We start from the raw sequence: 27,585 nt of genomic DNA on the forward strand, positions 1-27,585 counted from the left end.
TACAATTCAGCGCAATCACAACCAAAGAACTTTAACCCAAGTCCAAATTCGTACCTCAATTGGCCAATGACAATGTGATAGATACCTTCTACAAGGTAGTTTCTCAGGAACTATATGCTATCTCAGAGAAAGAACACATTGGTAAAGGAAGATCAAAAATGAGAAAAAGTAATCTAACTTGGGAAGAAAGACCAACTTTAAGACAACTTGCTGCAGACACATCAATAGTCATAAAGGAAGCCGACAAAGGGGGCAATATCGTCATTATGGACCGAAAGGACTATCTTCAAATGGCATACAATCATCTCAATACCCCAGGATGCTACAAAGGTTTGCCAACAATCCAACTTAAGAGATTGTGAAACAATTAGTAGAGTGCATCCAGATGTGGCACAAAAGAGGGCTCATTACGGATCAAGAACAAGATTATTTGAGGATTAAGGAACCTATCATTCCAACCATGTACTTTTTACCTAAGATACATAAGACATGTACAATACCACCAGAAGGACGTCCGATACTGAGTGGCATCGGATGGGCAACTGAACATATTTCGGAATACCTGGATGGAATCCTGAAACCAAGAGCCAGCTTACTTCGCTCGTATTTGACACTACCAGCATCATTAATAAACTACAAACAGTGATGTGGAAGGACAACTACATCTTGGGCACTCTTGCCGTAAAGGCCCTATATACCTCTATCCAACACAAATGGGCAATCTCTACCATCGACTACACGTTTAGGAACGACTCAGCCTCTGTTTATCAGCAAACCACGATGATTAAAGAAATGCTACAACTGATGTTGGATTTCAGCGTCTTTACCTTCAATAACTCTACTACCAACAGACAATGGGCGTGGCCATGGGCACAAGATACGCGCCAGCCCTGGCCAACTTATTTATGGGACTCTTTAAGGACGAAGACTAGAACAGCCAAATCAAACTATGGATGAGATACATAGACGATGTTTTTGTCATCTGGGAAGGTACACCAGACCAATTTCAGGAATTTACTAGGAGAATCAACACCAATAACTTTGGAATCCAAATCACAGGAACCAGTGATACTGCCCAAATTAATTTTTTAGACCGGACCATACAGGTAGATGGATTCACTTGGACTCTAGGACATACAGAAAGGACACAGAGGTAAACTCGACTCTGCAAGCAAGCAGTTGCCATTTTCGACCTATCATTAATAACATACCCTATGGCGAATATGTAAGAGCCAGAAGGAATTGTCAGAAACAAGCTACTTTTGAAAAAGAATGTCGGCTATTAAAATTGAGATTTCACCAAAGAGGCTATCCAAACAAAAGCGTTTGTAGAAAAAACAGAACTGAGGCTACGGGCGCCATGCGCCCTACTTATAACATCTGATGACGTCACCCTCGACGGAGGCCTTCGAGGGACATCGACGCAGGACACCCTCTGCCGAAAAATTTCCAAAGCAGCATAGCTGTGGACATTACATGTCAAAGATGTGTAATACATTGGAGGACACAATCCATTCGAAAGAGGTGTTAGGGCTGTATGGGGGCCCCTTTGTTCTTTAATCTGTATTTGGCAGAGATGGGTACAGAGTCCACGGTATTGACCAGCCCTAAAATTAATGACAATACAATCTTTTGGCTGGCCTATGCTGATGATATTGTTCTGCTAGATTGGACAGTCTGCAACGCTTAATGGACAAATTAGGGGATTACACTAAAGTCAATGGCCTTTCCATCTATACAGAGAAATCCAAGATACTAGTATTTAGACAAGTAAGGAAAATTGTGCAGTATAATCATTGGTCACTGGATAACAAAAAAATTCCAAGAGTGGAGGAGGTGATTTATTTGGGGTATGTAATGTGCATAACACCATCAATAGAAAAACTAGAATCAGAATTAGATGGTAAGATCATGAGGATGGTTTCCCAAATGAAAAATGTTTATACAAAGTACTGTAAATTCTCAATAACCCCAATAAATACATTTTATGTGGCCAAAATTGTACCAGTGATTTTGTATGGTCTGGAAGCTAAACCACTACTTTGGAAAACAAACTGGCGAAAATGGGAGGGTTTAATTTGGAATTGGGTCTTCGGACTACCGGAGGGTCTTCCTACCGTATGCTTAAGATATGAACTAGGTCTTATATCATTGGCATCTCTGGCGGATTGGAAGCTGGTTTCCCTCTTTCGATTAATTATGACCTCTAAACCCCACACTCTGTATGCAGATATCAAAGACCAGCTCGCATATTTTAAATCAGTGCTAACTGACTTAAACCTGAGGGTACGCGAGACCTTGGCAAGATCGGATACAGATTTGGAAACCTTGATTACCAATCCCCTGAAGTCAAAAAAAGCAATTGAACAAATGGATTAGATTATCACAATGGAAGCTATGCGGGATGCTAACTGAGCTAATTTGTATTAATTATCAGAAAAGTAATTAGGCTGTGTTCCAAGATATCTGGAAAAGTTCCCTGATTGGAGAGCCAGACAAAACTTTCTCAGACTCCACTTAAACATTGCGCATACTGGAGAAGTTCTTTTGAAATGGGGGAAGGGGAGAGGTTGCCCATAAACTGTACAGTATGTGAAACTCCTGAAAAGCAGACAGTGAACCATCTGTTAATGGAATGTGAGGGCACTTGGCCTTTTAGAGCAACCTTATTCCAAAGGCATGTGGACAAATTGGAGGGTATCCTTACAGATATATGTTTTGGGCAAGGTTGATGTCAGGACAAGAATCTAGTTTGACGATAAAGGCGATACAAGTGTTAGAAAAGACATCTTCATCTTGGGTCCAACCACTGTCCCTCTCTGGTTACTCTGGCCTTACCATCCTCTTCTGTTTGCTCTCTGTTTAACATGAGCTCAGACAGTTGGTCAGATAAATAAATAACTGTAATGGAAGGCTTTTGTGCCCTTTGCTTTTCTTCTCCCTCTCCTTATCCTTTCGTTCCTCTTCTACTTTTTTACTTCAGGACATGAATTCGATATGATTTCCTTCCTTTTATTGCTTTTTTTTTTTTTAATGATGGTGTGAAATAGTATGTTTTGTTCCTAATTGTGGACATAGGAAAATTGTTTTTAGTATCCACGAATTTTGAAGTGTCATGGAATTAACCTTTTTACTTGCAGGTCTTTCTCTGCTTTTTGTAAAGGTTTTTTGTAACCACATACAAATAAAAAATAATACACAAAGATCACACTGCAATCTAAGGTAATATTAAGTATATTAGCACCATTTTGAAGAGGCTATATCCTCACAGAAAGCACAGCCTGAAGTTTTGTGTCCCTCTCCCACGCAACCCACCGAAGCAATGCACACAATCCCACATTTCTAGGATGACAGCATGACCAGTTGTCAAATGTAGGCAGCTGCATCAGCCACCACCAGCAAAGGGAACTAGATTGGCCCTTAAAACGGCAAATCAGGCCCCATTACAAGGCATGCAATCCCTGTGCAAACGGCAACCGAGGCAGTATTCCTAGAATATATTGGCTTGCAAAGTGAAAGTCATCTGTTCAAAATGCACTTTTAAAGAGGAAAGTGCACCCTTAGCTGAAGCCAATTGTTTTTGACAAGACTAGGGTGTGGGCAAACGAGGGGAGAGAAGTTCCTACCACCTCGGACACCATTAAGAGGAAGGAGTGAGGTGCAACAAATTAAACGTTACTGGGATTTGTTTTAACTGGAAAACGGCCTAAAAAGGATATGCTTAACATTATTTTTACATAATTTAGTAGAGAATGAGACCTGGAGGCCAATGAATTTTAATAGTAATTTTAAAAAGTGTTAATTATTTTAAGCAAACCCATCTTATTTTAAGCAAAACCATCAGGTGGTAAGGACGCAGGCTTAATGGAGAGGAGGGACATTGGTGTGCCCGTCAACAGCCCATGGCCCACACAAAAAAAAAAGGTAGGGTTTTTGATAAAGTGGGAAACTTAAGATAAGACATTTTAAAATGCCATTTCAGTAATGGCAAACAATAGCATTGGTGAATAAAAGTAGAACTACTATTTTTGTAAATGACGAAAGAACCAGTTTAATTGCCTGCCTTCTTTCTCTTGTAATTTTTCATACCTCAAATGTTGTACGGACAGAAAGTGATTGTTCAATTTAAGATAAATCTATTTGCTTTTGCATTACACTCCCAAATTATTACTGTCAACAAATAGATCAACATGTTGCAATATTCCAATGCACACTTTAATCACAGAAATCGCCATTACTCTTACCGTTCTTGATGTTGGTGGGGCCGAAGGACTCGTTAGGGACATGATTTCCTGAATGGCAAGCCTCAGCTTTAACCTATGCAAAGGGTTACTAATTCCAATTTCTCTTTGTATTTCCGTATCTGACAATGCAGACATAATTGCTCCGCTTTTCACATTTGCTCGACAAGCTGCCACATACCATGCAGGCATCCCAACCCATAGCTGTCAAACAAGAGATGTAAACATTAGTTGTGAGCTTTTCAGGCCGACTGCTGTCAAGTCATAATTGTATATTCAATCAAGGATGTGCATCAGGAATAAGAGAAAATGGTTAGGTCACAGCAGTTTCTCTTCAGCTACTGATGCTAGCGCTCAGGGGGGAACACAGGCTAACAATAGCGGCGTGTGTGTGTGTTAGTACACATAATGCACAAATATGCACCTAAATTAGATTAACAATATGTCATAAAGGCATCTCAAGTACTGAGCCATCAATCCACTCGTTTAGCTACCACAGTAACAAAATGCATTTGTTTGCTAGTCTCAGAAGAAACACAAAGGACTTTCATGACTGGCACAAGCAAATAACTATGTCCTTCCCCACCTGTACCTTTGGATGGTAACAACTGGGATCACTGCAAACATTTTTCAAGAGCCCTTAAAGGTCCCCAAAAATTACAGAAAAGTTCTGATCATTATCTGGGCAACAATATTCAATAGTGAGCGCAGAAAATATCCTGAAATCATTATAAACATGGAGTCCAAAAGCGGGGTCTGTGGTCGACTGAATAGTTTTATATTATATGTAAGCACGTTCTGAATGGCTCATTTGTTTATCTGAACATATGTAAACTACTTACTTTAGGTTATTTCATTTTTCTGACAAACACACATACAAAAACACATACACAAGCTAAGCACAACGTATTTGAATGAGTCATTAAGACATTGCCCTGCTGTTATAATTCACAACATGAGCAGCACACGCTATGTACAAATCACTGCCATTAGAATATGCACTCTGTAGCTTTATCTGCGTTTTGTATTTGAAACAATGTTCACAGACAAACTAAACTTCTATAAATGTGCTTACATATAATGTTTTCACATGCAAGGCAATTAAATATTTATACACCTCGTTATATTGTTTATTCATTTGCAAAAATGCTCCGTTGTAATCGTTAGTGATGCATTATTAGGCATTTTACAAAGAGAAAAAACTAGACTGGTCACAATTTCCATCCTTTGAAGTGGGCAGTTGTCATGATATGGTTGTTGTGGGAATAGAACACATGGATGACTGGGTTTGCTTGCGCTGGTCGTGTAAACAAATACTGAGAAATAATATTCCTAATCAGAAACGGAATTCTAATTGACAAAAAGTTGAAATTACAATTGATGGTTATGTGTTCAGCCAACACGTGTTTCGTTCCATCCCCGGTCCTTAACAATGCTGAAATTGTAATGAACCACGTGCATCAAAAATAATATATAGCGATATCATATAGGATAGAAGTTCATGACAATTAACGGTCCGACAGGGATATAAATGTTATAGTGAAAACATTACATATTGACAAGTCATATCAAACAAATCAAGTTATTAGAACAATGGCAATAATGAGAAATAAAGGGCGAGGATAGGTTTTGGGAGGAAAGGGGAAAAACAGCATTAATCTTCTGAAAATTGGTGCATGGAGCAAGGTAAAACAGATGCAACAATGATGAAGAGAAAGGCACTGGATGGCTTACCAGAGATAGCTTAATGTCAATTGGGAATTTGGCTGATTCGCGATACAATTAAACGTTAAGATCTGTCTGGATGGACAACGTGAGGATGCGCAATGAGTAGAGGGAATCAAGTTGAGAATATACATGATATAATGAGAAGGGTGAATGCATACCTAATAACGTAAAGTTTAGTCTATGGAAATTGAAACTTGGAAAAGAATCAGTAAAACAATGGCAAGCCTGTCTAGAGCAAAAAATACAATGAGTTTCAAGAATCGAGTAAAAAAAAGAATTTTACGATAATAAGAGCTAAAACCGCTGCAATTGGCTAAACGGCCAAAATGGGATAAATGGAAGCGGATCTATAAGAGAAACTCAAAAATGATTGACTTATTTAAACCTCCAAGATGACTGGATGCACGATGCAGAGCATGCAGGAACATTACCTGGAAGTAACTTGAATGAGCGTCCCCCAGCCTTTATGCAAGTGTCAGCAGTTGTCATTTTGAAGAAGCTATAAATAGTAACTTATGACGCTACGGGTGACATCACTCAAGTAAACAAAAATGGCGCCCTAGCACAGGCCCCATGAATTAGAAGCCTTAAAGGTGAAGAAATTAAAAAGAAATACATAATAGCCAATGCATTATGGAGGCATCTTAATCAAATGTGCGTTCCGCAAGTCTTAATGATCTGCAGTTTGAAAAAGCTGTATATAACTTACATTACGTGTGACATCAAACAAGTAAACAAACATGGCCCCCACGCATCAGCGCCATTAACCTTTTTAGTGCCAAGGACGTCCTTGGAATTGCATGTGCAGTGCCAAGGACGAGATAGCTCACTGCCAGGGGGCTGGATTACCTTCAGTTTCACGTCGGCGTGCGTAACGCACGTCAGCATGAAACCGAAAGTAAATCCACAGTGGAGAGAGAAGGTGAGTGCCCTTCTCCCTCTGCCTTGATCTCAGGCTTTTTTCGCAAGCCGGAGATCAAGGTGGGTATCGCTGGAAAGGGGAGATTCTCCCCTTTCCAGCGATACCCATTGTGTGGCATTGCTGCCCGCGGATCGGGCGCAGGGCGCGCGATCCGCGGGCAGCAATATCACTGGATCAAATGGAGATCCGTTTGTGACACGGGGGGATGCGGGGGGTAAGCGGCCCCCTTCCCCCGTGGCCCCAAAGCATGGGGCCACAGCGCCAGGGACCCCTGGGGGCAGATGATCACTGCCCCCAGGGGTGAAAATAAAAAAATTATAATAATAATTCGAGGAATGGGGGAGATGGGAGGGGGTTTTGGGCCCTGGGGCCCACTGGGCCACCAGGAACAGAGAAAAAAGTGGTGTCCCTGGAAAGGGGAGGTTCTCCCCTTTCCAAGGACACCACTTATATGCCGCATTGCGGGTCACGGATCAGCGCAGAGCGCTGATCCGTGACCAGCAACCACTGGATCACCAGGGTAACGTTTGTGACTTGGGAGGGAGGGGGGGGTGCTTCAAGTAAGCAGCCCTCTCCCCCCTCCTGTGCCCCCAAAGCATGGGGCCACAGCGCTGGAGACCACTGCCCCCAGGGGAGAAAAAAAAAATGCACACCAAACAAAAAAAGAAAAGGTGAAGGAAGGGTGAGGTGGGAGGGGGTTTGGGGCCCTGGGGCCCACTAGACCACCAGGGATTTTAGAAAAAATGGTGTTGTTGGAAAGGGGAGATTCTCCCCTTTCCAAAGACACCATTTTTGAAGCATTGCTGGTCACGGAGCGCTCGATCCGTGACCAGAAATGCCCACTGGACCACCACGGATAGGTTTGTGAGGTGGGGGGGCTGCTTACAGTAAGCAACCCTCCCCCCCAGCCCCCAAAGCATGGGAGCACATATCTAAAACCCTGGGGGCAGATGGCTGATCATCTGCTCCCAGGGAAGGAGACAAAAAATATAAATAATAATAAAGAAAAGAGAAAAGGTGATGGGACGGGGGGAGGGAGTTTGGGGGTCCTAGCCCCCAGGGATTTTTTTTTAAAATGGTGTCCTTGGAAAGGGGAGAATCTCCCCTTTCCAAGGACACCCTGTGTGACAGCATTGCTGCCCGCGGATCGGGCGCAGGGTGCACGATGCGCGGGCAGCAATGCACACTAGACACAGGGATGTCTTTGAATGGGGGGAGGTGGGGCTGCTTACAGTAAGCAGCCCTGCCCCCCCCCCCGGCCCCCAAAGCATGGGGGCACATATGTGTACAACCCTGGGGGCAGATGGCTGATCATCTGCCCCCAGGGAAGCGGGCAAAATAAAAAATTTTCTTTTTAAAAAAAGGGGAATTTTGGGTGGGAGTGGGGGGCCCACTAGCCACCAGGGATAGATTTTACAGAAATGGGGGGTAGCCCTCTTCCCCCTCAACCCAAGGGGAAATGGGGGCACCCCTTGTAGCCCTCCCTTGGGGCAGATATCTGCTTCTAGGAAGGGGCATCTGACCCCAGGGAGGGCTGAATGAGATGGCCCCCCCTGCATTTGGTGTGGGGGGTAGAGGGTCACCCCCCATTATATTAGAAAATTACCTGGCGGTTTAGGGTGCCCCTCAGCCCGCCCTAAAGTGTAGTGTACCATTTTCCATTTTTTTCTTTGTTTACCCACTGGGGGGCCTGTCCCACCGTTTTTGGGGGCCCTCTCACCCCCCCCAAATGGAGGGGGGTGTACCTCACGCAGCCGTTTGTAGGAGGCCCAGGGAGGCATGCATGAGGTGCCCCCCGCTACCCATTTGGGGTGAGGTGGGAGAGGGCCCCCAAAAATGGTGGGACAGTCCCCCCAGTGGGTGGGGCAGTAAGGTTTGGGCACCCCGAGGCCAGATTGGCACATCAATGTGCCTCTCTGCACCAAGGGGAGTTGGGTTACCAAAGGAAAAAAGTGAAAATGGTGGAACGCTTTTTAGGGGGGCGGTGGGGCACCCCAAAGGGTCGGGGAATTTTCCAATGGGATGGGGCGTTGACCCCCTCCCCTCCTACCCGCAATGGAGTGGGTGCCATGTCATGCAGCCTTCCCTGGGACCAGATACCTGCTCCTAGGAACGGACGCCTGAGCCCAGGGAGGAGTGCAGGACAGCCCCCCACCCCCTTATCTGCCCCTGGGGAGGGCCACAATCCCCGACACAGTGTGATATTTGCTGGGGAAAAAACACAATGTTCACTTTATCTGTGGTTCTGGGTAATAAATTCTGGGCCGCTTCGCTCAAATCAGAACTCTGTGCATTCCCACGAGTGTCCTCTTTTGGGAAATGCATGGGGTTCCCTGTTTTCCTTGCTGGCTTCGACACCCTAGGCCCAAATCTGTAGGTTGCCCACATGAACAAATTGTGCTGTGGCGAAAGGCTTGGGGTTACCAGCGGGTTACCCTTTTCCTTTTGTGCCCCCGGTAGGTGCACCCACACATATGAGGTACCATTTTCATCGGGACACCTGTGGGAACGCGGGACGGTAGGCCATGTGTTGTTGGGGGCGTGTTTCGATGGGTGCGCCGAGCGAAATGTGCGGAAAATGCGTTTTTTCCCCCACATTTCGGACTTTGCGGGGGTGTCTGGGTAATAAATTCTGGGGCGATGTGCGCAAATCATACCTCTGCGGATTCCCACAGGTGTCCTCTTTTCGGAAATGCATGGGGTTCCCTGTTTTCCTTGGTGGCTTGGACACCCGAGGCCCATATCTGTATGTTGTGCCGGTCGGCAGAATGTCTGGGATTCCGCTCTGAAAACAGACTTGGGGTTACTTGTGTTTTAGGCTTTCCCCTTGGCAGCCAGTTAGGTGCACCCAAACATGTGAGGTACCGTTTTCATCGGGACACCTGTGGGAACGCGGGACGGTAGGCCATGTGTTGTGTTTGTGTGGTTTTCATAACCTTTTGACCCATTTGCTGGTGCCCTTTGTCTCACAACCCTTTCATTTCCCAAATGTGACCTACATTTAGAGGAGGGGCTTCGGTAGAGGGCAGTCATTGGCTGGGGGCAGTATGACCCAGAGACCAGTGATTGGTTATTAGGAGAAAGACAGTTCAGAAACTAAACAAACTGATTTTTTTCTTTACCGAGGATTCCCAGCCTGACGACGGGGAATATTCATGAGCATGTGAATCCATGCCAGACCCCATGCGGGAGAATTATAGGTTCAATATATAAGACAACTTGAGTTTCACAATTCAATCAGAAATGAATAACCATAGATAGGCACATGAGCTTGTGTTAAATATTATGAAATTGAATTGAGTACTGAACGTTTAAAGGCGGATGATAAAATCAGAGTTCAGAATAAGATAACATTAAACTCATGGTCTGAATTGTGTCTATTAGTGAAACTTGCAAATGAGTTTGGCATCTTGCTGTCCAAATTGTAGTCCGCGGTCACCACCTCCTATGCCACAAGCGGCAGTTTCCTATCACATAAAACTATGTCCTTCTTATAGTGGTGTTGGTGTTTTTATTGCCAGTACATGCTAGTGTACCAAGCTCTTTTATTGTGTCGCCAAAGTATACAATATCACAAACACACCTAGTAGCGTAAATTACACATTTAATATGCCCTTTGATATCATAGGTGCCAGCTGGGTTAAAACAGGTGGTTTAAACAGAACATTTCGTGTATTTAGAGCGTAAGCACACATTGAACATGATCCACGTTTATAAAAACCCACACATCTAGACTTGGTAAGCCAGGCCCATTAGCTTTGAGAGAACCACACCAAGCTCCTGCTTATGCTTGGGAAGTCAAACAGGGGGCAATTCCTCATCTATGACATCAATAACCCGGTGCATCTGTTCGGAAACGTTACAGCTGCCAGGGGGCGCGTGCAGCTCTGCATCAGGTCCGTCAGACGCCTCCGCACATCCTGCGCCGGACGGGACATCGGTATCAGTATAAGTAGCTGCACCACACCCCATGACCTCCGTTCTACCCTTTTCCCCTAGCACTCTGATGCTGAGGGACTGCAGAACCAATGGTGTACTAACTTCCCACAAGATGAGCAGGTAGGAAGGGCGATGAGAGATCTTTGTCAGGAACATCCATCAGAAAGCAAAGAGGTCCACCTGAGGAGTCCCCCAATGAGAATCTCCTCCAGAACCTCCCGACTGAGCTCTGAGGGAGGCTAAGGTCTGTCTGCTCAATACATCTGCTGTGACGTTCTCCCGTCTAGCCAGATGGGCCGCCGTCAGGGAGACGTTCTCCAAGGCCCAGAACCATAGTCTTGTTGCTTCTCTGCACAGAGGCAAGGACCCCCAATACACCTTGCTTGGTGAGGTAGTGCACGGCCACTTTGTTGTCCATCAGAATCAGTACAGTTTTGCATTTTACAGAGGGGAGGAAAGCCACCAGGGCCAGCCTGATCGCTCTCAGCTCCAGCAAAGTTGATGAGTTCCCGAGACTCTGCAGGAGACCGCAGGCCGCTCACTAAGATCTAACAGGTGAGCCCCTTAACCGGTCCGTGATGCGTCCGTGTCCGTCACCTGGGGTCAAGGATGCCGGAACAACACACCCTTCAGCAAGTTTTCCCTGTTCGGCTCCAGGGCCACTCGACTCAAGACCTCCAGGAGGTCCGACGTTGGGCCCTGAAACTGCGGCCATTGGCGACGTAAAAGTCACTGAAGCAATCTCTTTTGCAGCCTTGCCTCTGGCACCACTATGATGCAGGAGGCCACAAGGCCCAATATGCCTGAGGTAGGTTGAGGCTCATAGACCATCTAGGAAATGTTCGGCACTCTATCCTCGTTGGGAAAGCCCTGCCCAGATGAGTGTCCAAGACTGCTCCGATTAATCACAGAGACTGGGACGGCAGAACCCGAGACTATTCGAATTTCAGGGAAAAGCCCCAACTGTTCAAAAGGGTGCATGTACGGAGTAGATGCTCAGACACTAGCTCTGGAGAGTGAGCTCAGACGACCCAGTCGTCCAGTCCAGGTAGGGAAAGACCTGAACGCCTGTCTCCTGAGCCGAGCCGCTACCACTGCTAGCAGTTTTGTGAAAACCCTGAGTGCCTACAAAAGACCAAACAGCAGTAACATTAATTGGTAATATTGTTGGCCCACCGTGAACCTCAGGTACTTTCTTTGCTTCAGAAGAATTGGCATATGGAAGTGAGTGTTCTGAAGGTCCAGGGAAACATACCAATCCTGCAGATCGAGGGTTTGCAGGATCTGGGCCAGAGTGACCAACATGAATTTGTCCTTGCGGAGGGAGAAATTCAGTAGCAGCAGATCTATAATGGGGGGCAAGCCTCCATCCTTCTTGGTCACCAGAGGTTAGGTGGAGTAACCCCCTCCCCTCGCTCTGAGCAGGGAACCAGTTTGATAGCGCTCTTCGCCAGAAACTGACGGACCTCCTCCAGGAGGATGGTGTCTGGAGAATGACTGGTGGATCAAGGACAGTGGTATGATGAGCATTGTAGAACAGGGAGGCAATACTCACGATTGATGATCTGCAATGCCCAGGCATCAGTAGTGGTCTCTGCCCACACACTGCCAAATAAGGATTGTCTTCCACCCACTGGTGACGGGTGTTGGAGCAGTCACTGAGGTTAAGTGCACTGGGGGCAGTGGCGGACAGCAACCACTGCGATTCCTTGGGAAGCGTCTGCCTTGTCCACCTTTCTGGGGCGGCCTGACCACGGCCTCTGCCTTTGGGTTGAAAGACGGAAAGGGGCAAAAACTCATGCTTCGTGAGGAGAATAGTGTGGTAGGCTGCTGGACTGCGGGTCCCAAGGACTTGGTAGTAGCTTTAGATGACTGGACCTTCTTGTTGGCATCGTCTGCCTTGGCTCCAAACAAGTTTTAGCAGTTGAACAGCATATCAAGCAACTTTGTTTGCACGTCAGGCGCAAACCCTGATGTCTCAAAGCCAGGAATGGCACCTAACCACAGTGCTGGTAGCCTTAGATCTGCCCACAGTCCGCTGTGTCTAGGCGGGATTGCAGTATCTGCCGCGCCGCCTCCTTACCATCTGAGACGAGGGACAGGAAACCATCCCTCATCTCCCCTTCTAGGATTTGCTCAGCCGCACCGGCTACACCAGAACAGAGGCCAAAAGAGAATGTCATGGCGCAAGAAGCATTCACGGCACGCAGTGCAAGACTGCCTGACGCAAACACCTTCTTGCCCCATGCGTTGCGTCTCTTGCTCTACCTGTCCGTTGGAAAGGACGGAAAGGTAGAGGTCTTCAGGCTCGCAGTTGCAGCCTGCACCACCAGGATTTCAGGCGAAGTGTGGGTGGAGAGGGAGGCCGGGTCCAAAGGCATAGGCCTGTGCTTCCTTGCCAGCTCTCTGTCCACTCAGGCCAGCTTCTCCCACACTTCCAACACTGGGGACTCAAGCGCCGCAATGAAAGGCAGCAGCATCTCCTCCTTCAGGGCATCATCCAGAATGTTGCATAGCTCGCACTGCGCTCTGGGCCTAGACGGTGGCGAGACACAAGGTATCTGCTAGCTTCACCATCAGGTGCTGAAAAACGGTCCGAGGTCTGCTGGAGCAGAGGGTGGCAGAATGTTTAACTCCAGGGAAGCTTCCAAACCACTAGCTCCTGAAGCCAGGTCCAGCACATCACCCTGATAAAACTCCTCCCGGAAATCCCTGTCTTCCCTAGGAACCATGTTAGACCAAAAGGGACCGGCTCACCCTCCTAGTCATAAATGTCTTAACATTTGTGACATGAAGGCGACTCTGGGAAGCATGATGAAGTCCCGCAGAGACGGGGCTGTCTACGGTGCCGCTGCCACCGCAGCCTAATGGCACTGAGCCGACTCTGTTTTAGAGAAGGTCAAACACTGCACCACAGGACCCGGGGTCGGGCCCACGAATGCCTGGGCGAAGATGTCAAGCATCTTCAGGTGAAAGGTTTCCCATTCCTCCTTTGTGTAGGACTGGGCCGGAAAGGGTACCTGTGCCGACCGATCCGCAGAGCTCCTGGAGTGGTGTCTCTTTTTCTTGGAGGAAGAAGAAGAGTGGTGATGAGGGGCCACACTCTGAGCATGACATCACGTGCGGGGCCGATCGGTCTTCTGAATAACTATCTGCGCCAACGTGACATTGATCGAGATTGCGGAAACTTCTTGTGGAGGAAGCTGAACAAGGGCCTTAGGGTGCATAGACACGACGGGCAATCCTGGGGGTTGTGGCTCTCACCCATGCAGTGCAAGCACACCTGGTGCAGATCGGAGACAGACATCTGTCTACCGCAGTCCGCGCAGGGCTGGAAACCAAAAGGCCTTTGACAGAGTTTGCATGACGAAATTCAGTTTTTTGCTCCATGAACAAGTTCCCGATAGCGAACCCAGTGTGCGGAAAAAAGGGACTGATGTCAGGGGCCCTGGCGCAGCTACTTATACTGATCCCGACATCAGTTCCGGCACAGGATGTGTGGAGGCAGCGACAGACCAGACGGCGAGCCACGCAGCGCCTCCCTGGTGGCAGAGAAGTTTATGAAGAACAGCTGCACTGGGATATGGATATCAAATGAGGAATCTGTGGCAGGAAAGAATCCATTAGAAGAGTAGGTCTGGGAGTGGGGTCAATCCGATGAATGGAGTCACCGACGGGTAAAGGTCAAGTACCAAATTTACTGCGGCCAGGCTGAGCCATTCGGATCATTGTACAGTGGGTTAACCTTAACACTAGCTTTGTGCATTGGTTCAAAAGGAGGGCTCATAAGTTTAGTAAGGATGACATTCAAGTTCCACCCGGAAGTTGGATTATAGATAGGTGGGTGAAGTATTTTCCCACGCCTTCCATAAAAGCTTTGAGAACATAGATTTTCCACCAGGAAACCTTGCTTTGAGAGGTGGTGTAAGCAGAGCGGGCTGCAAGGTGGACCTTTAGTGATTTAAAAACTAATCCCGAGTCTAAGAGGTGAGTTAGGTAAAGGACTATGTATGTGGGTGAACAATCGATTGGGTTGATGTTACGAGTACCACACCAAATGACAAATCGTTTCCATTTACTGAAATAACAGTATCTGGTATTTTGTTTACATGCCTCTTTAAGAATGTCCATACATCTTTGAGGCAGTTGGAGATGCCTGAACTCTATGACCTCAGGAGTCAAGCTGCTGAGTTGAGCATTTGAGGGCATGGGTGCAGTGTTGTCTCGTGATCCTGGGACAGCATGTTGTAGGGGCAAGGCAATTTCACCGGAGGGCAAAGTGACATTTTCATGAGATGCCAGAACCACGGCTGACAAGCCCACATTGGTGCTATCAGGATTCGTGTAACTTATTCCTGGTGCAGCTTGGGAATTATCCTATTGAGGAGGAAACATACTGTGTTTCCCTTAGTCTTTAATGTTGGTGCCTTTTTGGGTAACTTTGTATCATTGCACAATGCATCTTCCAATAATATGACATGGCATTTATAAACCCACCTGTACACAAGTGTTTCTAGGTGCAACAAGACAAGAAGGGGGAAACAGAAGGAGGACAAAACAACGATCTTACCAGGCCTTGAGTCATTCAGATGGCGCAAGTGCTGGGAAATGGAAGGGGAGAAGTGCAGAAGGGGAGGTTGGAGTTGGGGGGGGGGGCGTAGAGAACTGCAGGTAACTCAATAAGTGCAGCCAGTAAGTGGCTCATAAGTGCAGAGAGAAGGGACTGTAGGGTTGCAGATACAGACTGTAAGTGATGGGGGAGCCCGGAGGCAACGCGAGGGCAACTGGACATGCAGGAGCCTGGACCCTTGCAGTGCAAGGGGGTTTCTTTTTGTGTGACCCTAGACTCCACTCGAGGGATTTTTTGGTTATCTAAGAGGTGCTAAAGGACAAACTTGTGGCAGCAGTTACTTTTGTGTACTTTATTATATTTTTGGTTTGCCTCACCGCGTTTGGCTACCCACTGTGACTAGTGTCCTACAATGGCCGTGCCACAAGGTTTTCGTTTGTACCTTGGCCATCTTGTGTTTTTGCCCTTTCAGGTCAGGAAAATCCTTGTATGATCATGCACTTGCCTGGGAAACACAAAGGTTTCGTGGGCTAGTGCAAGGCATGTGTGGGAGGACCCAGGAAGTGGTTTGGGACAATCTTGTGCTAATCCACAACCTGGCTCCAGAAAGTCTGGTGTACATGAGACCCACAGTGGTCCCTGATTGGACCACTGCTGGTGTGCATGTGTGGAGAAGATCTTGCCATTTGAGGGCTGAATTCGAGCACTCACCTAACTTTGGTTAAGACGACGAGTCCTGCAGCCGTACCAGCAGATCTGAATGAGCCAAGTATCTCGAGAAGCCAAGCAGACGAAGGAGGAGCCCGAGACGCACTTGACAAGGCCTGGCAACCAAATCAAGCTGCTGTCCAAGAGAAGCCCTGCTCGGTGACTGATCTCCGAATGGCTTCATTAGTGCTTCAACCCTTTGGAGTGGTGGAACCAACCATTCCCGACATCTCCTGGTAACCCTGCACGCGAGTCTGTTCAGAATTGTCCCTGGGCCATCCAGTGGGCTGTCCAGCTAAAAATTATATGTTACTCACCGTAGTGACCAACGTACTCTTAGTTCACAGTCCCCCTTCCTCCATACTGCATGGGTGTCCCTTCCAAGGGACGGGAGACGGAACCTTTTTCACCAGAAAAAACCTTCTTCGCCATTAAATTTAGAGGTGCACTGGGGTGCGGCCCAGGGAGCATGCGCTGCCCCGATTCCACCCTCCGGCGCCACACCTCAGTCCCCATTGACGCGTCGACAATAGATTTAACATTGCCTAATGACACCAGTATTATTAGGGGGGAGGTTGGTGGGATGTATGGAGGAAAGGGGACTATGGACTAAGTACGCTAGTCACTACGGTGAGTAACAAATATTCTTACATCCCGTCCCCTTTCCTCCATACTGCATGGGCGATTACAACTGAATGTAGCCCCAGGGTGGAGAGGAGACCCTCCTTAAGCAAATGGGTTCCTGAGAACCGCCTGTCCGAAAGCTGTGTCAGATCTCGAGCCGGCATCCAAACAGTAATGCTTGCAGAAAGCCGAGGGAGAGGCCGAAGTGGCCGCCCTGCTTGAGACTTGCCAAGGGACATGGCGCTGGAATGTGATGGCTGTTGCCTTGGCCCCGACTGCGTGGGCATGCATGTTGGCAGGCAGCGGCTTGTGCTGGCTCTCGTACGCTTCTTTGATGGCTGAGACCATCCAGCGGGATATGGAGGCCTGATAGCTTGGTCTTGAGCCTCCGAAGGTGACAAACAGGGCATCCGATATGCGGAAGTCCTTGGTCCTGTCCAAGTAGAACTTCAGGGCACGCCTGACATCCAGGCAGTGCAGCACTCTGTGCTTCATCCTTAGAATCGGCAAAAAACGTAGGAAGGACTATTTATTCGTTGAAGTGGAAAGCAGACAGCACCTTGGGCAGAAATGCTGGGTGTGTCCGCAGGACTACTTTGTCCCTGTGAAAGGTAGTATATGGTTCTGAGGCGACCAGCGGCTGGATTTCGCCGACTCTACGAGCCGAGGACGACCAGTAAGGCCATCTTGATGGTGACCAGCCTGATGTCCGCGGATGCCATTGGTACAAACGGTTTGTGCGCCAGGGCGCCCAAGACTATGTTAAGGTCCCACACGGGGTGCAGCCGCTTGATGGCCGGGTAGAGCATTGCGAGCACCGTCAAATGTTTGACTATAGGATTGGAGGAAGAGAAGATCCCCTCCTCCGAGTTCCTGTAAACCCTGATGGCTGAGAGTTATGTATGGCAGGTGTCCACCTGGACCCCCGAGTGGGCGAGGTGTGCCGAGAAGGAGAGCCCGTCGTCCAAAGTACATGCCAGGGGGTGAGTCGATTTCCTTGGAGTCTGCCCAGTGGCAGAAACTGGTCCATTTACTTTTATATTGGGCCCTGGTAGCCTTGCTCCTTGTATGATTTCCAGATTAGCCTGGGATAGGCTGAGGTACTGCAGCGTTACCTGCTCAGGCACCACGCTGTGAGGGCTAGTTTCTGAGGTGCGGAGTGGATGACCCTGCCCCCCTGCTGCGCCAGAAGATGTGCTGGGCCCGTCAGAAGGTGAATCAGAGGCACCTCGGAGAGGCTGAGCAGCTCCGAAAACCATGGCCTGGCCGGCCACCATGGCGAGGCTCCTTGATCTTGCAAATCACTCTGTGAATCAGCGGAGTGGGCGGGAAGGCGTAAGCCGTCATGCTGTCCCACTGAAGCCGAAATGCGTCGCCCAGGGTGCCGGGACCCTGTCCCTGCCAGGAGGCGAACTGAGGGCACTTCTTGTGCCAGGTGGCAAAGAGATCCACCTGGGGATGACCCCACCTGTTGAAGATCTCCTGAATAACGAGGTTGTTTAGCTGCCACTCATAATTGTCCGCTCCCAACCTGCTGAGCCTGTCCGCCTCCAAGTTGGATTCCCCGGGGAGGTGGACCGCCGTGAGGTAGATGTCGTTTTCCAGGGCCCACTCCCACCTCCTGGTTGCCAGTTTGCACAGAGGAGGGGATCTGGTGCCTCCCTGCTTGTTGACGTACTACATGCTGGTTCAGTGGTCTGTCTGGATGAGGACAACCTTGCCCCTGAGAAGTGGGAGGAATGCTGTGAGCGTTAGCCAGATGGATTTCAGTTCTAACCAATTGATGTGGTATTCCTGCTCCTGTCGAGTCCAGGTGCCGTGGACCGAGAGATCGTCCAGGGTGGCTCCCCAGGCCTCGAGGGAGGAGTCTGGTGATGGTGGCCTGTGGGGTGGGCGGCCGAAAGGGCTTGCCGTCCGCAGGTTGCAGTCCCTGGACCACCATGCTAGGTCCGGGTGGAGAGATGGAGGAACGGGATTGGGAGCTCTGCTCCTGGTTACACGAGGCCGCGAAGTGCAGCTGAATCCTCCTCATCTTCAGTCTTTTGTGTGTAACGGCTAATAGGGCTGCCGCCAATAGAGCCAGGAGATGCTGGTACCACCAAGCTGAGGTCACCTCTCTGCAGAGGAAGTGGGTGGTGGCCGAGATCTTGACCTCCAACGGAAATGCCTTCTCGGAGCACGTGTCCCAGATGGGGACCAAGAATGTCAGTCTGCGTGGGCTGCAGCTGTGACTTCTTGAGATTGAGTGAGAAGCCCCGATCGTGCAGTGTGTTCAGGGCATGGGAGGAGTGGTGAACCGCTTCCGGAGATGTAGCCCTGACGAGCCAGTCGTCGAGGTATGGGTAGATGTGGAGGCTCTGAGGAGGGCTGCCACCGTATTCATGAGCCTGGTAAAGACCATGGGAGCCGAATTGAGGCCAAAGGGAAGGACCTTGTATTGAAAATGGTAGCACATGATCCTGAACCGAAGAAAAGAAAAATGGGGCTGCCAAATCGGGACATGTAGGTACGCGTCCTTCAGATCCAGGGAGCACATCCAGTCTCCCTTGCACAATGTCTCTGCTATAAAAGCTGGCGTAACCATCTTGAATTTTTGTAGGGGTAAGGAGAGGTTGAGGGTGGAAAGGGCCAGCACAACTCTCAGGCCCGCCTGGTTTTTCTTCTGAATGGCGAAAATCCTGGAGTAAAAACCCAAGCCTCGCTGGGACTTCCTCCACTGCCTGCCTCTCTACGAGCGACCGGATCTCCGCCAGAAGAGTTGCTGTCCCAACCTGAGTAGCCCATGGATACTACGGAGAGGATACAGGAGTCCGCGAAATTCTGGCACCAGAAATGTGCATGGAGAGCAAGCCTGCCCCCAACCGGAGACACGTGGACCTGAAGGGGCATGCCATGCCTTCTTTCCCTTAGAGGCTGTGGCGGAGGAGAGGGACTGGAATAAGCCCTTACTCCCCCACCCCTTTTTGTTGCTTGCGCCGGTTCTGAGATGGCGAGCGGTTCGGCTGCCTGGATCTCCGTTCCTGGAAGTCACGGAACCCTCCATACTTACGCCCCCTGTTGGAGCAATGCTGTGACTGGGTGTACGACTTGGGCGTGGTCTTTGTCAAGATGGATAAAGATTGCCGTTTGTGAGCTGTTTCTTCTTGTCCAGCTCTTCGTCCGTGGTGGAGTGGAAGAGGGCCCCCCCCCCTCCTCTAATGGTAGATCTAATATGCGTTTGAATAACCCTTCTTCACTGACCTGAGAGGTGGTAGGGGTACTGACAGGGTAGCCGGGGGCTGCTGGAGCCGCTGCATACCCTGCCTGTATGGACGCAGTGGGAAGCTGCCCTCGGCATAAGAAGGATAGGTTGTAGGCCACGTACACGGTTGAGGCCAGTCCCCACCTTGACACTCGTTCTTCGCCGAACTCCTGGAACGGCATCGGACGGGTACCTCGATCTGGCGCGGTGGCCATCTTGTCGAGCTGCCTGCCACGTGCCTGCGACATGTTGCTCGGCTCGCTGGGCCCAGCCTCCTCGAGGATCACGAGGCCGACCCTGCTCCTCGGGCTTAGGTCCGGTAGGTGAGACATCTCGACATGGGGGTTGGTAGAGCTGCGTTTAGGCGCCCACTCAGATGTATTGCCTGTACTAGGGCCTAGCCTCTCAGCCATATTGTCGGTACAAGGGCGAAGCCCCTCAGATGACAATCCGGTACAAGAACCTTCCGGTCCCTCAACACTGCCACCGGGAGGATCCAAGGATCCCTCTGCAGCAGCCTCGGTGCACGTGCTGGTACAAGGACCTGAACGGTCCCTCCCGCGTGGGAGAGTCCTTGGAAAGGAGTCTCCTTTGCGGGGTGGAATGGAAAATAACGGCCCGACCTTGGGCCTGGTTCAGTGTTTCACGAAGTTCTTGAGGTCCTCTGGAGGAGACTTCTGGAAGAGCTACCTCCACCTGGTTAGTCTGTTCTTCAGCGCTTTCGATGACAGCGAGCCATACGCAGTACAAGCTGCCAACTATCGTCTGGGCCAAGGCAACATAGGCAGAGGGTGTTGGGGTCTGAAGTTGGGAAGAGCCTGTTGCAGGATGGACACCTGCTGAACCCTGTGGTAGTCGACATGCGCCGGGGAGGAGCGTGAAGCCTGAGGACCAAGTACCTGACCAAGTACCTGAATGATAAAAAGACAAAAAAAAAGACTGCATGGAATGACTTGACCGAAGCCAAACCAAAGAGCGCTGGTGAATTTGGCCTTTTCCCGTTGGCGCGTAAAAGCGGACTACGGTGTGGCGGCGTAGGGCGGAGTCAGGGGAGCGCATGCTCCCTGTGCCGCACCCCCACGCGCCTCTAAATTTAAAGGGGAAGGTTTTTTCTGGTGAAAAAGGTTCAGTCTCCGTCCCTTGGAAGGGACGCCCATGCAGTATGGAGGAAAGGGGACGGGACGTATGAGTATTTGAGTTACTGTGATAGGAGCACCGTCCCGTGTTTCGACCCAGAGCTTTGGGGATCACCAGCTTATCCAACAAGACACCCTTCTGTCGAATTTCGTCTTCCCAGCACCTTTGGCCTTTGGGTACTGAGATAGAAGGCTGCGTCAGACCACGATAGCTGAAACCCTTTGCGTCATCTTGAAACTGACAGTCGGAAAAGAGTAGTTTCCCGTGTCAATTTCAGTGTCCTGAGGCGTGCTGCAGTGGTGTCTTCCTCCGGAATCGCGTGCAGCTGCCCCTGTGACCAGCCAAACTTGTCTCTGGAGCCGCAGTGTCTGGGCATCTGGGAACTGAAAGGATGGCAGGAAAACTTAGCTCTGGTGACCACCTCCGGACCTGCCAAGTCTGGACCGTACCCGAAGTAAGGGTTGTGAGTAGTAAGGATGATTAACAGTAGCCTTATTTCATCCAAAGCGGTTTCTAATTTTGGGGACACGTTTTGTAATACTTTGGCTTACGTAGTACTTGCTATCTAAAGCAATCCGAATGTTGGGAACAGTTTTGTTAGCAATAACAGATACCTACCTGATTTTTGAATCCTTCCTCACATCTTCAGAACACTTCTAACTTTTTCCAGTCTCTGAAAAGTAATGGAAAATTGTGAAGTTTATGCACGCCTTTGCACCTTTACACACAGGGTGAACATTGGGCACAAGGCCCTGTTCATCTTAGGGCCGTACTTCTAAAGTGAGGATTGTAATTTCTGAAGGGTGTCAGTGCTAAGTAAGTAACTTACCTTCTTCCTTTACAGGTATTGGGGAAGTAATTGATTTATGTGCACAGACTGATGTGACTGTATATATGTTCTATCATAGATAGTGTTGAGATACTTTACCTGCAATTATTCATGGGTTATCCTGGGCCTATAATAAATAGTATATTTTTTATAACTGTCCACGTATTAATTCTTGGCGTTTCACTGCCTCAACTGAGGATTCAGTAATGCGAGGTGGACATTTTATTAATGATAAAAAATGCAAATAAATCCTTACTAATCCTACTCTATCAGGGAGTTCCCTACCTAGTCTAATAGCTAAGAGGATTACCCCTAGCATAAACCAAACTGGCCCTCACACTAAACAAAACATTCAAATTGGATCATACACAAATGAATGAACCAACAACCAGTAATTTGGATGACCTTCACCTGTCCAGGGTAAATCCCTGCCCCAGGATTATTCAAAGTAAATTTCACCAAATGTTCAAAAAGAAAATTAAAGTCTTAAACCAGTTCTTGTAAGTTCAAAATGAAACAAAAGTTCAAACAACTGGTAACAGTTAATCAGTTTTCTGTTGAAAAGTTGTCCTTCCAACTCCAGCCAAGAAAACAGTATCAATGGCAATCCTGAATATCCTCTTTCCAAGATTGTCTGGCCACAGTTCAAATAATTAAATGAACAACTTCTTCAACAACTTTCCAAGTGTTTATGAACTCTGCAGTGTCTTTTGTATAATTGTCAGGATGTTTCTTCTTAGGGTGTTCTCGTCCTCTTGACAACCGCCCTTCTACTAATGTTACCGTGGAAACAGACACATATGTTCCAGAGTATGCCACTGCTTCTTCAGTTCTGGTATTTCTGCTTCAACCTTGCACTTATGAATTGTTAGGCTTTTTAAAGATCAGACTCTTCAACCTCCACAGGTAGGCAACGCACTCTTCTTTCCTATGCTTTGAAAAAGGGCAGCCTCTTTGCTTTTTTCTGTCTTACTGCTACCAGTATAACCTGCATCTACTTCCAGACTGCCTCTCTCTTAACTTCCACAGTCTTAGCACTGCATATTATTGATGTAATCTTCTTACAAGTACCCAGCTCCCTTTCCCAGATTCATTTGCACCTTCCTGATTCCGGTAGTTACCCTGAAGCTGTATTGCTACACTTCCAGCTTGGGATAACAAGGGCACACGTGTATCAGAGGACACTGGACCTTTAACAACCTCAGAGTTCAGGTGGATAGATTGAAACAGGGCGGCTTTCACTACAGAATGGGTTTGCCTCTTTGCTTGGGTAATGTTTGTTCATCTCATCAGTTCAGTAACTTCTACATTACAAGGTTCAATCTTTAAAGGAGAAACAGATTTAGGTACACACGACCACTCTTTAAAGAAGATCTTTAACCTTAAAGAACCATAAGTAATTGTGTACCCACAAAATTAACACAGATATTGTCCGGATCCTGTCGGGAACTACAATCGTTCATACGCGACCTCTGATGCAATACGTTCTTGTGACAATTTGTGAAAGTCAGCGTTCGGGTTTCCGAGTGACTTGAAAAGTATTCCCCCTTTTAATTGGAGACACGCAACGACTCCGCTAACATTAAACAGTTTAATAATGGGAAATGAAAAGCTTTTCTTTAAACGTGAGCACTCCGACTTTTACTAGGAGCGCTCGTAATACATTCCCATAGTCAGTAGGACTCTGCCACAATGACTAACAGTTTCTACTGGCTCCCACTCTTAGGCAAGTTAATTTAGAGCTGTAACAGTTACCGGCATAGTTTTCAGAGTGAACCTGAACACAGAGCTTCACTCCCGGCTCCAGGAACACTGCGGTTGCAGGCTGCTTCCACTTCCTGACTTCTTCTACTACTACCACTTTAGGCACATTTGGGACCACACCCCTCTGCAGCATGTGCATCTCTGGTCTGGCCAGATCAAGAGTGAGTCTCCTTCACTCCTCTGTCCCTTGGCTGGTTTCCTGACAACGCCTCGGGTTGCAGCACTATCACAGATCTGTAATTACAGCCACTAGGCACACCTGGGAAGACCTTCAATCTGAGCACATCTCTTTCAGTGCAGTCAGGGCAAGGCAGGGTTTGTGAATACAGGACTGTTACGTTATGTTATTGAGTCTTATATAGCGCACGCTCACCCGAAGGTATCATGGCGCTGGGAGAAAGAGGGGAGCAAAAGCAGACAGAGGCCAGGCGAATATTTTGTTTTAGAACAGTAGTGTTTTCAAGTTTCGCCGGAAAGTGAGATGGTCAGTGGTCTTGGGCAGAGAAAGAGGCAGATTATTCCATTCCTTGGCTGCAGCCACGGAGAACGCACAGCCTTCTTTGCAAACCGATCTAAAGCGAGGTACCGAGAGACGACAAGACCCTTGAGAGCGAAGGGCGCGGGTCAGTAGATGGCAAGTAAACTTGACCTGCAGGTATTCGGCATCAATGCTATAGAAGGCCCTGTGCACCATGCACATAGACTTGAACAGGATGCTCTGAGCAACTGGCAACCAGTGCAGCTGGCGCAACAGAGGGGGGGATGGAGAATGGAACGCGCCGCAGCGTTCTGCAGGAGCTGAAGCTGTCCTATCAGGTAGGCAGGTTGTGCTAGATAGAGCGAGTTGCAATAATCCAGCACACTCCGCAGTAGAGCAGCAATCACGGGAGCCTGGTTGCTGACCGGGATGAACGGAAGGACCTTGCGGAGGATCCTAAGCTTGAAGTGACCGGATTTACATACCGTACTGACCTGCTCATCCATAGTCAGATCGGCTGAGAACCGCATGCCAAGATTGCGTACTGATGGTACCGGTACAGGAAGAGGACCCAGAAGTCAGTGGTCCAGAAAGATTGAGGCTTGGATGTGCCTACCACAAGAACCTCAGTCTTACTGCCGTTTAGTTTCAGCCAGTTTTGTGACATCCAAATGCCTAAATCCTCAAGGCAACGCCTAAGGCGAGAAGCTGTTTCGGTTTTGGTTAGGTCGAGACTAACCAAAATCTGGGTGTCGTCCGTGTAGGAATAAAAGCGGAACCCATGAGAGGCGATAAGGAGCAGGAGATATCGTATGTAGATATTAAATAGAATAGGGAACAGGGCCGATCCCTGAGGGACACCGCAAGATAGATTACCCAGAACTGAACGGAAGGGGGAGGGGAGGGGAGGGGAGGGAGATACAGGTTGTGAACAACCTGCCAGGAACCCAGTGAACCATTTTAGCACTAGGCCATCAATCCCTGCCTCAGAGAGCCGGGAGATAAGAAGGGCATGGTCGACTGTCGAAGGCAGCCGAAAAGGTCTAATAACAGGACTGCCCCGACACCGCCCTGATCGGTAAGGCACTGCAGGTCGTCCATGACAGAGTTAAGTACTGACTCAGTGCCTCTGCCAGGCCGAAAGCCAGACTGAAAAGGATCAAGAAAACAGGAGGACTCCAGGAAGGCAGAAAGAAGGGGGGGGACACCAGCGCCTCCAGAACTTTCATCAGGAAGGGGAGAAGGGTGATCGGACGGTAATTGGCCAGCACCTCAGGGTCAAGTGAGGGCTTTAACAAAGGGATGACCAAGGCGTGTTTAAGAGAACTGGGATTTCACCTGTCTCAGAACTTGCAGGTGAAATCTGCTTTCCTCATGTACTTGCGTGCATTAAATGATCACACTTCCTCACAAACTGCCAGCCTTGTGCTCTTTTGCTACTACTGTCAGTCTTTCAGCTCCTGCTGCAGCTCTTTCTCCAGCTCCTTATTTCCCCCTCCTGCTGCAGCCTTTTATGCCTCTCAGGTGGCGCAATCGAGTTCAGGTGCAGGCTCTCACTGTTAATTGCCTGAGCCAGGCAAAGGCTGTTAGGCCTACTTGCCTGTCCTCCACTTCTACAGGCCTCTTCGTCTCAGTCCCTATGGGACGCTGGGACATGTAGATCAAAGTAGTGAAACTAAGTTTTGCCACTACTTTAATTTGGCAAAAAGCCATCAAAATGGAGGGATTACGGGGAAAGTTAAAAAGAGGTTCCTCCCAGTCTTCCTGATTCTCCCCCGCCCCTCCATGTAATCCTCCTGCAGCACACCACCCCCAGGGTCTGGATTAGGAAGCGCCTTCTTTCCCTGGCCACATGAGGAGGATTCCAGACCAGGTTTCTGGTGGAAATCTCATCAGATTCTTCACAGGACTCATTGTGGACCCCTGACCCCACTCACCCTCCTGGGACTAAGCCTTGACCACTCTCCATGCTGCATTGATTGGCATGGTTTCAGCTCACAGAGGAAATAGCTTATCCAACAAGGGTGGCCTCCTAAACATCTGTCCACCAGTCCAGAGTATAGACTAACAACCAGCACAAGCAGAGCCATGAGGTTCCAGTCCCACGACCAGGATACCTACCAGATTTCCATTCCCAGGGCTTAACGCAGTTTGTGCAATGAAAGAGTTCCTTCTACAGAGGATGCAAGCCAGACAAGTGGGCTTAGGCCTTCTTCCGTGCTCCAGAGTAGGAGGACAGCAGAGCAGGGCTCAATACTAGTGGGGCCTACCAGTAGAAGGGAGGGTGGCACCAGGTACAGGCCTCTGTCAAAGAGCATAGCTTTGTCTCAGCAGCAGATCACTCCAGTGACGGATTGGGGACATTATACAAAAATCTACCTAATGTGTATTCATGGGCTGGGTGTGACCCAAGCCCACCAACAGAAGGACCTGTGCCATTCAAACAGCACGTAGCAGTGCAAGCGTGAAAACCCAGCTCCTCAGAAACAGGTTAGCATCAGTACTTGAGATGTCTGCAACCATTGTACAGTTCAGTCACACAGGGCAATTTGAGCTTCTTGCAAGAAACCCACGAAAATCCATTGCACGACATTGAATGCACTAGGCCCAAGTGTGTCCCATCGTCCCTTTGTCTCCCCTCCCTTGCTTGGTTGTGCATTAAACACTTTTGTATTGGCGCATTATTGATGATGACCCATCATCAATCTGAATGTCGCCAGGCGTAGTACAGCAGTTTAATGTTCTGTAGGTCCCTTTCCCCCCCTCCACCCTCCTTCTCTCCACACTTCTCTCATGCACCCGACTACCCGACAAGTCGTTAGTTCTAGAACAGCAGCCTATTGACTGCATGCTCCCCCACAGCCTCTTTCTATCCTACTCTCCTGTCACGCACTTGCAGAAATTCCTCAGGCCTAGTATGCTAGTTAATTTTGTTAGATCATTCGGAAACTTCAAGGCCTATGAATGACTATTGTACACCCTTGTTTCCTTTCAGCCTTGAAGCACTTCACTTGTGTATAAGCACTTTACAAATAAACAATTACAATTTTACCATACATGGCCCTTTAGGACCCTGGCTGGGTGAAAACGACCCACAAAGCCATGACTACAATGGCAGGGCTTAAAACATGGGATTTAACTATTTAAGCTAACCATGGTGCACCGAACAAATGGTTAAGTAGAACTGCCAGTGTTGTACTGGGAAGTGGAACAAACCCATTATAAAGAAAATAAAGGTGAAACTGTTTCCAAGCAGTACCCTACATCACCAAGGTGGTAGCGTTAAAGTGCAGTAAATTACGGGACAGAGGTCGCCCTATATGGTTAGCCATAAAGACTGCCTAGTGCCTCAGAGACAAATGAGTTAGGTCAGGGAGCAATGGTGGCCTAACTACAAACAGTAC

The 27,585-nt window shown here is 48.5% G+C and overlaps 1 protein-coding gene across 15 annotated transcripts in view; it reads right to left on the minus strand.

Annotated features, from left to right (window-relative positions):
• The window catches only part of PPFIA1 (PTPRF interacting protein alpha 1), a 1,842,515-nt gene that overhangs the window by 609,949 nt on the left and 1,204,981 nt on the right, over positions 1 to 27,585 (minus strand). For all 15 annotated transcript variants that reach the window (XM_069623437.1, XM_069623430.1, XM_069623431.1 and 12 more), the window contains one exon: positions 4,245 to 4,445. In XM_069623437.1, the coding sequence (XP_069479538.1) occupies positions 4,245 to 4,445 (201 nt within the window). The remainder of the gene's footprint in view (positions 1 to 4,244; positions 4,446 to 27,585) is intronic.

This window comes from Ambystoma mexicanum, chromosome 11, assembly GCF_040938575.1.
Source record: "Ambystoma mexicanum isolate Mex_15411 chromosome 11, UKY_AmexF1_1, whole genome shotgun sequence".
NCBI lineage: Eukaryota > Metazoa > Chordata > Amphibia > Caudata > Ambystomatidae > Ambystoma > Ambystoma mexicanum.